Source organism: Etheostoma spectabile, chromosome 19, assembly GCF_008692095.1.
Source record: "Etheostoma spectabile isolate EspeVRDwgs_2016 chromosome 19, UIUC_Espe_1.0, whole genome shotgun sequence".
Taxonomy (NCBI): Eukaryota; Metazoa; Chordata; class Actinopteri; order Perciformes; family Percidae; genus Etheostoma; species Etheostoma spectabile.
Genome location: NC_045751.1, coordinates 7,772,524 through 7,785,424, shown reverse-complemented (window position 1 = coordinate 7,785,424; position 12,901 = coordinate 7,772,524). Strand labels below are relative to the sequence as shown.

At 41.2% G+C, this 12,901-nt stretch overlaps 1 protein-coding gene across 1 annotated transcript; it reads left to right on the top strand.

Annotated features, from left to right (window-relative positions):
• The first annotated feature begins 2,962 nt into the window (after positions 1-2,962).
• Positions 2,963-12,851, top strand: LOC116707104 (kelch-like protein 33). Its single transcript, XM_032544271.1, has 7 exons — positions 2,963-3,034; positions 3,495-4,160; positions 5,648-6,090; positions 6,996-7,238; positions 7,326-7,576; positions 10,550-10,720; positions 11,651-12,851. The coding sequence occupies exons 2-7, from the start codon at positions 3,605-3,607 to the stop codon at positions 12,177-12,179; spliced, it is 2,193 nt and encodes a 730-aa protein (XP_032400162.1). The 5' UTR covers positions 2,963-3,034; positions 3,495-3,604; the 3' UTR covers positions 12,180-12,851.
• The last annotated feature ends 50 nt before the right edge of the window (positions 12,852-12,901 follow it).

Below are 12,901 nucleotides of genomic sequence, written 5' to 3'. Positions count from 1 at the left end.
GGAAATGCATGATGAGGTGTTCCAGTATAATACTACAAATATGTATGAGGTGGAGGCGGTTTTAGCTCAGTTTTATGGGTCTACCAACTCCTCACGGAAATATCTGGCTGCTTAGCGGCTAGATTTTCCACAATGTTTCCCATGTAGTTGATAACTGTCTGCTCAGGTGTACACCGGGAATATTAGAGATCTTTTTTTTTACATAAAACAACTGCAGCCAGAAATGACACTATGGGCAAAAAAACAAGGCTTAAGTACTTACACAGATTATATTTTTCCAGATAAAACTTGTCAATGGATTAAATGTTCCTGCTTTCATTTCACACTGCAACCCTTTGTATTTCTACTGTCAACAAGATTGGGGACATTCATGCCCCATTTTTCTCGGCTTCCTCCACCTCACAGACACACATCATTGTGTGTGATATTATAGTTCATGCCAGGAATTCTAATATTTGATATGAAGCAATTTACTGATAAAAATAGACTAATTTGGTCTTAACTATTTGGTTCACTCTCATCTTTACATAATATTTTCACGTAGGAGAATAAAGATTTGAGTTTCACAGTGTCCATTGACGACATTTATTTCCAGCCTTTGCCAAGGTTACCTCTTGTTTGCCATATGGAATTTCTGGTGTTCTCTGTGAAAATAAACGACAGAAAGCATGTTGTCTACATTAGCAAAGTTTGAATGAAACAGAAGAGCAAGTGCATCATAGCTGAATCAAATAAAAAAAAGGCACTATTTACTGTAAATACAAAGTACAACCCTGTATTTGAATTGTCTTTAATTTTGGAAGCACATTGCAAAAATGTCACATTGATCATGGTTTACCACAAAATAGTGCCAAGAAAAAACAGTAAGATGCAATAGTAACGCCACAATACTTCCCTCTTTAATTCCACACTAACATGAGATGACAGACAATATTATTACATTCCCTACAGCCAGGCCCAGATGCATGGCTGCACGTCTTCTCTAAATCAGTCCACTGTCGTGATTTGCTAAGTGACTCAGACAGACAAAAAAAAAGTATCCACATTACTCACTGAATTTACAACCTCAAGTTATAAGCTATGACAATATTAGTCAGAGAAACACAGGATGAAGGGGGGGGGGGCGTAGCCTCTTCTAAGCCATGTGTGTTTCTGCTGCCCCCATGAGGGATTCTAAGTAATGACAACCAAACTTTCAGCGCGTCCACTTGATGCAAGCTTTTCGTGACGGCTCAGGGTGGTGCAGAGTGATGTGGGAAAGACCAGAGCCTGTAGCACCTTTAACGAAATGGTACTCGTATTTACATTATAATTTTCACGTGAATAAAGATTACCTTTGAGTGAAAATGCTTAACATTTTAGCAGTTTCCATTGACAATATTTTTTCTGATTTATGTCAAGGTAACCTAACATATTTTATGTTTGCCATATATAGTTTCTGGTCGCTGTTATGTGGCAGCCACAACAGCAAAGTTTGCAGTAAACAGAAAAGCAAGTGGCTGGTTCCAGAAAGTGAAAAAAAATGTTGTACTATGTACTGTAAACTCAAAGTACGCCCGTCTTGGATTTCATTGTAAGGGCATGGCAAAAGTCACATTAATTATGGTTTAGCACAAAACTCTCAAAAAACAAACAAGCAACCCAAAAAGTTGTCTTGCATTGCCAGACCCTCCTCCACAGGGCTGGTAAGAAAGGTCTGGCTAGTCCACACTTCATCCCAGGATGGGAGAAAAACGTGCTCTCTTTCTTTCTCTTATCTTATCTTGGGGGCAGCGCTAAACAGTATGGGGCAACGGCGCTGCTGCAAACTAGCTTTGGGAAGGAACTTGTTTTGGTGGAACATGTTTACGTTCAGAAGAAGTTTTAGTTGTGCAACAGAAAACTCAGATTGGACAGAGTCCAGTTTACGGTCAAGATTTACCCTGCCCAGATCTGAGGAGCAGTTAACCATAGTCCTCAGAAATCCACTGGATGCTAACACAAAGAAAAGCCCAAGGTAACTGACATCCAGCCTAAATGAGGGACATCCGGCAGCAATTCCGGAAGTGGAACATAGTCAATATTCTGCATAAAAAAGTAACACCACAATAGTTCCCTATTTAACTCTTCAACACTAACAAACACTTTTATAATAATGTTTTGGCCTCTTTACTCATTTACGTTGGGAATTCTGTTCAAAAATATTTTATTTCCATTTATTCTGGCACTCAAACAAATGCTTGTAAAACTAGCATTATTCAAATGTTTGCCAAGTGAATTGTTTTATGATTTTGAACTATTAAAATAATTATCATAAATAATGCAAATGTTTAGATGTCCAGAGATACCAGCTGTTTGCTCCAATACACAGGAGTCAACTCCTCCTCCGCTTTTACAAGATGCTTGGTAAAAAGAAAAGAAAAGGGATGACCTTTTGCTTCAACCATTTCATTAGTCAAATGTCTCATCCATTAACAAATCGTCTTAAACACATTGTGTACTTAAACAGATTGTGCGGTACAATAAGAACATGGCTCCTAACATGCACACAAGTTTGAACTGATTTTATGCTTTAAAAAAAAAAATCCAAGGGAAAAGTAGATTTTAGCTGAATAGAATAGGGTACTGGTGAGGAACAACAGTAGCAGCAGACTTGTGTTGTTGACACCGACGCATGTTTTTACACTGCAAGAATATTCAAGAATTAAAAAAAAAAAAAGGTTGGTAAGGTTACACTTAACCTTCATTATATAGGTGTATTCATATTTGAAATCTAGTCTACTACTACTGCTACTCTTAATTAAAAAAAATAAAATTCTTAATTTGCATTAAAAAAGGACAAAGTTACTAAGTCTACCTGCTTTCCGTTGGACTAAAAAGATCAAGCTTTTAGACTATACTGACTGACTTCTTTAAGGTAGGATACTTCTTGCAGTGTAATCATCATAGTGCCAGTACCCAGCTATTATTAAACATGCACCCACATGCACCCGCATGCCATTGTGCCCTGGTCAAAGTCCTTTGTTAAACCCACACTGGTAGAGGAATCACTAAGGTAAGTGTCTATGCAGACTCTTGTTCCAAAATGATGGGATATTAACCTTTCGTCAAAAGTGAAGATTCCACTCACAATAGTTAGTGTGATGCTGGTGTATCATGTCGCAAATTGTAGAAATACAAAGAGCTTTTCAAATCATCATGACTGTGCAACAGGGCAACATTTGTTTACAGGCACATTATCTTGCAGCATTGCTAAAGCGTGTGACTGACTGAATGCTCTGAACCCTTTTCTAAACTTGGGTCGGTCATGGCATTGTTTACAGTTACATTTTGAAGGTGAGGTTACATTTAGAAAGCATAACAAGACACCTTAGGGGTCACAAGGACAAGTGGTGCGTGTCTGGCGACAAAATAAATAAGTACATGACTATGTCTGTGAGAATTCCAGGAATGCAGCGTTCCCTACTTTCCCCGTTCTTTTGTTGTTGCAGCTCTCCCTTTTTGCCCTCTGACAGGAAATGTCTGGTCGTCTGCATCGTGACAAGCAGGTGGACCAAGTCTCAGTGGGTACAGCAAGACATTGTGACCAGAAATAAAAAGTAGGAAAAAGAAGAGGAAAACAGATATGGATGATGTTAGGCAAACTCTCTACCAAAACCACCCTGTTCACCCTCCCTCCTTAATTTCTCCACAAGATCTCTTCTCTTACACCCTTCCCTCACACTCAGATACCCTCTTCACCCGCCTAAATAGCCTGCAGGAGGAAGACTTACTCCTGGACTGCATTTTCCCCCTCCAAGAAAAATCTTTCCAAGCTCACAGACTTGTTCTGGCAGCAGCCAGTCAAACCCCTGATGTATTTTTTGGCTCTAAGCTAAAATGTGGGCTTGGAGTGGAGGATATAGCACACTGTTTGAGCCCAGTTGGGTTAAGTGCTGTTCTGGACTTTGCGTACTGTGGAAATGTAGCCGTAGACTTCAGTAAAAAAGGGGTAATGGAGGAGGTGCTGGATGCCTGCAGGTATCTGGGGATGGAGAGGCTGAGTCAAAGGTGCACGTCAAAAGTCACAACCTCTGCGGCCGCAGAGCGAGAGAAGAGCTTGGCTAACATTAAGATCATGTGGGAGAGAGGTGTTGGTTGTGACTTCACAATACAAGCAGAGAGTGGAGAGAGGTACTCAGGTAAGAGACAAAAAGTCCTACATGTGTAGACTGTTCCTGACCAAAAAAAAAGGACCATGTGTGAATTACAATTGTTGTCAAAGGCGGAAGTAGAGGGACATTAGACAAAATATTTGTTGGTGGGGGGGGGGGTTACTAATACATGTATCTATGAGACAACATTAATGTGCAATGTTTCACAATAATAATCTAATAGGAATGTGAATTTACATGAATTTGAATCAGCATTGCCCCATCATGGTAGTGATGCATGGCGGCAAAAGTTGAGCCAGTTTAAAAATGAGCACTTTCAAGACTTATTTTAATCAACAAATCCTCCTAAAGATATCACGGTAAAAGGAAGTTTATTCGTACATTCTAATACGAGCCAGGAGTGTTTTACAAATTAGCGCTCTTAGCAGTGGTAGGAACTTTGACACAGAAGAGTGGTTTCCGTTCTCATGTGCTCTGGTTCATTGGCATTTCTTTAATCCAATCACAATCCTCATGGGCGGCGCCAAGCACCGTACAGGGCAACGGCGCCTCTGCAAAATAGCCACGGGAAGAAACACGTTTTGGTGGACAGTGAACGGAAATGTGTAGACAAATCATCTACCTAGCTGTCTGGATTTTACCCTGCAGAGCTCTGAGGAGCAGTTAGCCATAGTCCTCAGAAATCCACCAGAGTTTAAAATGGCAAAACAAAAAAAGCCCAAGGTAACGGACATCTGGCATAAATGAGGCACAAGCGGCGGAATATCCAGTGGCAGTTTTTAAATGTTGGAGATAAACTACCTCATTAACGGTTAGACACATGATGCAGAACATGACGCAACTCTGTTCCGTAAGGATGTTTTTTTGTTTGTTTTTTAAACTCGCCATTTACTTTTCTGTTCAAACAGGACACAAACCCCTGTCTCCCAGGTGAAAGTCCTTTGTTTGATCAAATGTCAAATGATCAGTAGTGGAGTAAAGAGTGCAACGCTCCCCTCTAACATAGGAAAAGTATAAAGTAGCAGAAAATAGGAATACTCAAGCAAAGTACAAGATAGTGACCTATTTTACATCTACTTTAACTCTTATGTGCTTCCCTTATTTACGATTTGACAGTTCCCAGTAATGCCTTCCCAGAATAGCCAATAAGTGTGTTGTCATCAGCTGTTTGTTATCCAGTTAGGAGAAGAAAGTAGTATCGGTGATAGGGGACTCAGTCGTATACAGTACACAGATGTCTTGTGTTAGGTTGAAACAAGATTGAAACAAGCCTACTAGTATTTCCTAATGACATGCTGGCACAACGCACAGTGCAAAATAACAATTACTGGATTTGACAGCTGCAGATGCTGGTGAATAAATGGTAAATGCATTTTACAGAGGGCCGTCAATGTGTGGTGTCACAATTTGGGGCTTGGTCCTGTCCTGCAGTAAGAAACAGTCATCCACTGACATTTCTGGACTAGTTTTGTCAATGCCACTTTTTTTTCGTTTATCCCTCTGTTATGTCTTAGCACACCGTGTGGTGTTAGCAGCAGGTGGGGACTATTTCCGGGCACTGCTTTGTGGTGGGTTACGGGAGTCCACTGAGGACATTGTGTGCCTGCAAGGCGTGGCATCCTGGGTAATTGAATCCATGCTTGGCTTCATCTACACGGGTCAGCTTAGCATGGGCTGGAGCCAGATTTGGGAGCTGACAGACGCACTGTGTCAGTTCCAGCTGCTGGGGGCGCTCTCACTGTGCATCGACTTCCTACGGGACAGAATGGACGAAAGCACCTGTCTGGATGTGCTGGTACTAGCTGAGACCTATGCACTGGTCCAGCTAGGGCAGGCTGCAGAGGAGTACATCCTAGCCCACTTCCAGTGCATCTCTGCTGGGGAGAAGTTCAAGGATGTCTCTTTTTCCTTCCTGGAGAAGTTGCTGGAGAAGGACTCATTATATGTAGAAAGTGAGGTAATCTATTTTCTTATTCTGTTGGTCATCCTCTTGCATGTTAAGTCCTATGACATGGTGCTCTTTGGATGCTTTTATAAAGACCTTATATATCCTTGGTGCAGAACTACAACCACTAGAGCCAGTCCCACAATGAGCTTTCCTTAGTATGTGCCATTTCTTAGCTTTTGAGGAGGAGGGGGGCTTGACCAACTGCCACTTTGCTTGTTTGAAAGCCATGATGTCTCTCTGTCATGGGTGGGCCAAATTCTCTGGGCAGGCAAAGCAGAGAAAGGGGAGGTAACCTTGCCCCTTATGACCTCATAAGGATCAAGATTCCAGATCGGCCTATCTGACCTTTCATTTTCAGAGCAGGATCCCCAGGGCTCAGTTTACACTTATTGCCATTTCTAGCCATTGGGGGACCATAGGCAGGCTGGGGGAACTCATATTAACTCTTGTAGTGATTTTTTCATGCTAGGGACCTTTCCTACCTGTAGTTTGATTAGGCTTTGAAAATATGCCACTTTGGCTCCATCTAGTGGTTTTGTAAAGAACGACCCTATAGTAAACTACATTTGCTGGTTCCAGCATCTGAAATGAGAGAATCTCCTTTCATAACGCTGTAAGTGCTTTAATTTTGGGGGGTTTGAGAGGAAATAAGAAATAGGAAAATTTAAACCTACAAAAATGTATAGAATAAACTTTAAATAGATCAGTTTAACAAAAATGGATGAAAAACATGATTAAAAAAAGTTACATCTACAAATTTGAAAACCAGGATTTAGTTCACTCAGTAAGGTTATGACTAATAACCATGTGATGCCTACTATGTATTATCCTGACCAATGACCAGTTTTTAAACCTGCTATTTCAACAGAGATGGGGAACTTGCACATTATGAATTTCTCTTCCTTGTACTTAAGATAGTGGTGTTCAGGGCAGTAGTTGACTGGGTGGAGGACAGCCCTAAGGAGAGACTACCAGTTCTGCCAGGCCTGCTCCACCGTGTTCGTCTCCCCCTCCTGAGCTACTCTGAGCTCCAGGAGGCTTTAAGTTGCAGCCTCCTCTGCAGGAGCCCAGGGGCCAGAGGATCACTGGATGCTCTCCGAAGCCTCCTGGAGGAGGATTACACAGGGCCTGAGTGCCGACCTCGCAACCCAAACCAGGTACTCAAAACACAGTTTCCAATACAATTTTTCCATGAGAATGTGTTTGATTCTCATGCTTAAGCAATGCCTCATAACTTGGTTTAGGTTCTGGTTCTGGTTGGTGGGGACACTGTTGATGATGAATGCAGGAAGATGGTTCCCAGCCAGACCTTGTGGTTTGCTCAGCAGTTCCACCGTGGACATGGTCTGGTCAGAAGTATAGAGTGGAGGCCATTCACTAAGCTTCCTGAACCGCCCCGGTTCAGGCACTGTGTCTGTCTCCTCAACAACAACCTTTATGTCCTGGGAGGCCGCAAATACTACGGATCATTGGATATCCTTAAGTCTGCTTTGAGGTAGGGTGTGTGTGTGTGTATGATAATTTATATATTGTGGCAAATGTTCAATATCTTCAAATTTGATTCCATGCCCCATGCCTCTATAAAAGGGCAATGAGACGATCATTTGACACTAATATTCTTCACTAGGGCTGCAACTAATAGTTGTTCTGATTGATTAATCTGCTTCTTAATTAAAATCTCAGATTTAAGTCAGGAAAAGAGTGAAAAATGGCATCCTTACACAGCTTGTTTTATCTGACAAACAGTAAAAAGCCCAACGATTTTCAGTCTACAAAATATTAAGAAAAAGTGAAATATTTATGAAACTAGATCAGTGATGATTGGCCATTTGTTGACAAAATGACGTTGTTGCCAATTAATTAGACAGGGTGACAACATGTTCTCAATTACAGGGAAAACTTTACTTTGTGAAAATATTGACTAGGACACAGGCACGGCGCCAGGATTTCAGTTTTGGATGGGCCAGACCAATTTTGGGTGGGCCTTAAATTAAAACATGATATCAAATCCCTGTTTAACCTAATACAAATGACTAATATACTGTTATATTATCTGTGGTAACATAATAGAGATTTCAATAGCTTGATGCTCTTTAAATATCTTGTAAAAAAACATTGTACAAACGTTTGGTTGTATAGGACGACCCTATCCGCCACCGCTCTCGTTGGTTCTGCCCAGAGAGGAGCGCTTTGGAATCTCCATTACGCACCGTACCTGGCTGCGCTATTACGCAAAGCTCCATAGACCTAAGACTGGAACAGTGGTCAGGCATTTAATATTTCCCCAAAACATAATTTAGTTCTGCTCGTATAACAGGAGGCCGAAGATTTCACAATTCTGTTTAATTGTTTTTAAGTTTTCAACACTACAGATCAACAACACCTCCCGACAGTTTCATTCAATAGCCTACTCGGGCACAGGACTTGTTCATTGACGTCGTCTGTCGTGTAAAACGAGACTCAAGTTATTTCCGAAAGAGACAAACTTTTACTTTAGTGTGATTCATGTTATAACCATATTTAACAAAAGGAAATAAATCACATTAACAACAGACACAGCGCCGATAACAAGGGGAACCCAGGAGGGAAAAAGAACAGTAACAAGCTAATGTAGAAATATAAATGCTCCTGTAGATTTGTAACGGGTTATGAATCGATTATTTTAATATATCTCAATACAGGCAGAGTAGACTTCACATACCTTACTCTTATCCCCTCGTGGTACACAATTAAACTCGCTAAAAAGGCCTGGAAGAAGCGAACAAGGAACGACTCATTTCCTCTTTATCTCTCTGCTATGTTACTAACTTTCAACATGTAGCCTACGAATTCATCGCATGTTTTTAGGTCGCCTCGCACACACACACACTGACACAAATTACAGCAGTAGTCGGCGGGGTTTGCTCTTTAAAATGTCGATGATATCATCAAAGTCAAGAGTTACTGTAAGCTCTCGTATGTCAACAGACATACAGAGACATAAGGCGAGACGTAAGCATGGTGCTCCTGTTTGGTGTTTTAATCCAATTGACATTGGAAAAGACGCGTTCAACTGTACAGGACGTCATCGGCAGTGTTCTCAGAGCTTTTAGGAAAGCATGGATATTTGGGAAAACGTCCTCATTGACCAGCTGGTGTCATTTGTATGAAGGCTAGGAGACATCAGGACTGCTGTTGGTGTCATTAGTCTGAAGGCTAGGAGACATCAGGACTGCTGCAGATGCCATGAGGCCAGAGGTGTCACTGTGGAATCGAGTGTTCAGTTCACTAAGCTGGCAGTCTATCGCGTTGGAAATGTTGCGCAGATCACTGTCACTTTAACAGACAAACAACTTTTTTTTAAAATTAAGTTAAAAACTACTTAAGATTTAGACTAATTTAGCACAAATTATGAGATAATTTGACACTTTTTAATAATTCTTTATAATTAAATATATTATTTTCTTTTTTTTTTAATGAAAATTTGTGGGTGGGCCTGTTGAAAAGTGGGTGGGCCTAGGCCCGTCAGGCCCACCCATGACGCCGTGCCTGCTAGGACACTGCAGGAGATTTGGGGGAATTAGATCTGTATCAGGGATGGGACACAACTCTGGAAAGCCAGTGGTGATAGTTTCTCTGGCTGATATGGCCTGCTTTTCTTTTGATGCTGGCAGTTCAGGTTTTAATGAAAAGCTTCAAGTGCCCATGAAAAAAAAAAGGGGTGTTATTTTGTGTCTCTGGTGCTTTCACAAACATAAAACTAGGTTAAAAAACTATCCATGCTGTTTTGAGTGAGATACAGGTTTCTGAATGTCCTCTGCCTTCAATCTCCGGGTGAGCTGTTCAAAATCTGCACGGCTTTCTAGCCGAGTTGATGTGGCTAACCGTAGCACATGCTAGCGCTAGCATGCTAGCTTGTTCTCAATGGCAAAACAATGCTACAACACACTCTAGTTGACCCTAATCTCCAAAAGAACTACTTCCATGTCCCTGTTCTGCAGGTATTCAATAAGTGTGCCCTTGTTTAGAAGAAGTCTCCCAGCTAATCCTGTCTTGTACTGACCAAAGTTGGAGAAAGAGTTATCTAGTTGACGTGATCTTACCTAGCTACTGCACATGTAAAAACAGTGACCTAAACACACAGAATGAAAAGAGGCTCTGCAGCAATGTGTAGTACAAGAAAAATATGGTGTTTTTTTTTAAATGAAACCACTTAAACCAATTCTGGTACCACCTCAAAATACAATGGATCAAGGCATCTCCCAGGTGTTTTTCATCAGCTGCTAATTATGAGACAGCTCCATCCCCTGATGATTCTCTAGTCTGCTCCTATACACACTTTGCCCATACAGAGAACACATACATATACATATACATATATGTATATATATATATAGGCTATGCTTTCCACAGTAACAGCGACAATACATTTTTATTGCAATAGTATTTTAATTTTTACTCAGAGTCCTGTTTCTTGCTCTCTGGGTAGGTTTGACCTGTCTCAGTGTAAATGGGAACGACTACCTGACATGCTGTGTCAAAGGGACTACTTTTCTGCTGTGTGTCTGGAAGGTAAGATCTTTGCTCTGGGTGGTAACTGTGACGACAGCCAATACCTGGATGCTGTAGAGTACTACACTCCTGAGGAGAACACCTGGAGGTACAGTATAACACTACAGGGACTGCACTAATAAAACCTGAAGAGGCATGTCTGAGATGTGTTTTAGCACTTTAATAAACTTGGACTGGGATGTAACAAATTAATACAATCCGCACTTGCTAAATTATCTGTCTTCTTTTTTAAGTCTTCATTGGCATACAATCTACTGAAATGATCTTTGTGGTTAGGTTGTCACCTCTGGACAACTCTCTTGGCATATTCTGATCTTGATTATAATAATATGCTGGTCATACTTTCCTGACAAGATAGGGATGACAGGATAGTCATTGGGTACTTTTCTTATTAGTGTTCTGATGATTATCCGTGTTGATTGACGCAGTGATGCTGAGTCAGTTATTTCATTTTTGCTGTACAGTATGTACCCTACTGTATGTTGCACTTGATGCTTCAAAACCAGTTGCCCTCGGCAACAAATAAAGGTGAACATGAAAGTTGTTGTATAAGGAGTACAGTTTAAAATACTGTGCACATGCACTGTACTGTACAGAATGCATCCATATTACATCTTTACTAATGCAAAAACAATTGTTGAAATAAAAAACTGCTAGATTTTCTTTATTACCTGGCAGTATTTCAAAGGGAAACTTTACTTACCCACATTAGATAATTTGACCTTTGAGGCCAGATCTGACATTTCTGAACATAAAATTAACCCACCCTAAATTACAGGCAAGTGTGTAAACACATGAATTTCCCATTTTATGTAAAGGTGCAGTCAGAAAAAAATAACTTCTGAAGATCTCAGATAAAGATTATGTTTGAAAAAAGTAATATCTCACTTTAAAGCCACCTATAGGGAACCTTGGGGGAAAGAGGTTAGTAAAAGTAAACAATATGTGTAATTTATCACTTCTCTCTGACACAGAACATACCCTGACTCATAACCCTTACTGCCCCCCCCCCCTGCAGGCAGGCGCATTCTCTGGACACAGCAGTGTGCAGCCACGCTGCAGCTGTTCTGGATGGACAGATCTACATCTCGGGAGGCTGTGACCCCCATCAGCGCTGCCTTTCCTCTATGTGCCACTACCATCCTGCCCGTGGCTGTTCACCCAGAGCGCCCATGACTGTGGGAACGGGTCGTGCAGGCCATATCATGTTAGCCTTGGGGAGGGGGTTAGTGGTAGCTGGAGGGCTGCAGCCGCTCTGGATGGGCTTTGGAGACCAACTCTTCTGTGAGCTGTACAACACCAAGCATGACTCCTGGTCATCCATCCCCGCCCTGCCTTGCCCTCATCTGTCACCAGGGGCCACTGTGCTTGGTGGACGGTTATACGTGGTGGGAGGGTCTTCAGCAAACACAGATATGTCCAGGGATAACAAAGGGGTGCATCGCTATGATCCCATGGAGGGGTGCTGGGAAAACTTGGGGTCTATGCCACACCCATATACAAATCTGGCAGTTTGTTCCATGCCATTTTCTGAGTCTTTCATTTAAGCACTGGTTGATTTTTTTTTTTTTCTGGCTCAGGTAAACCCAAGGAGCTTTAATAGAATTCTGTTGAAGCAAATATGATACATAGCTAGAGGTACAGTAGGTGTTACAGGACAACCAGGCCCTATTATATTTTATCAGAGACACATGATGTCATCAGAAATCCTGCAACACTAATTTTGAGTTTGAAAGATGTGGGCAGGAAAGCTGGGAGGGTCGGATGCAGTTAGTTGCCTTATGGGATATGTAGGATCCAGTGTTTTTGGAGTTTGACCCATAATAGACACCAAAAGTCAGGAAGATTTGGACCATGATTTTAATGTGTCTTTTGAAATACATTAAAATAATGCTGGACTGCCACTTTAAAAAATAATTAGGCTGGGTTAGGCAAATTTTGTGTGTGTGAGTTTGTATATTTTTTAAATTGTTTGTTTTGTGTTCTGAATAATTCATTCTTGTTCTAATAGCCAATTGTAAAATTGGGTCAAAGCTATCTAAATGTGAACACCAGCAGAGCACTAATAAAGTACAAAGGGAGATGATGAATGAGACTTTGACCTGGTTAAGTAATATACGGTGGCCATGTACGCCCCAAATGTTTACCTTTTGACGTTATTCAGATAACCACAAAAATCTAAAATGCTAAACGAGGTCACACAAGCCACGTATGATTTTCACAACAGTTTTGTCCTATTTATCCATCAAACATCTTCCTGTCGTCAGTT

Bases quoted from the DNA above. Each gene is read 5' to 3' on its own strand.
- LOC116707104 (XM_032544271.1), top strand. From the start codon at position 3,605: ATGGATGATGTTAGGCAAACTCTCTACCAAAACCACCCTGTTCACCCT. The intron at 4,161-5,647 runs GTAAGAGACAAA...GTTATGTCTTAG, and splicing joins GAGTGGAGAGAGGTACTCAG to CACACCGTGTGGTGTTAGCA. The intron at 10,721-11,650 runs GTACAGTATAAC...CCCCCCCTGCAG, and splicing joins CCTGAGGAGAACACCTGGAG to GCAGGCGCATTCTCTGGACA.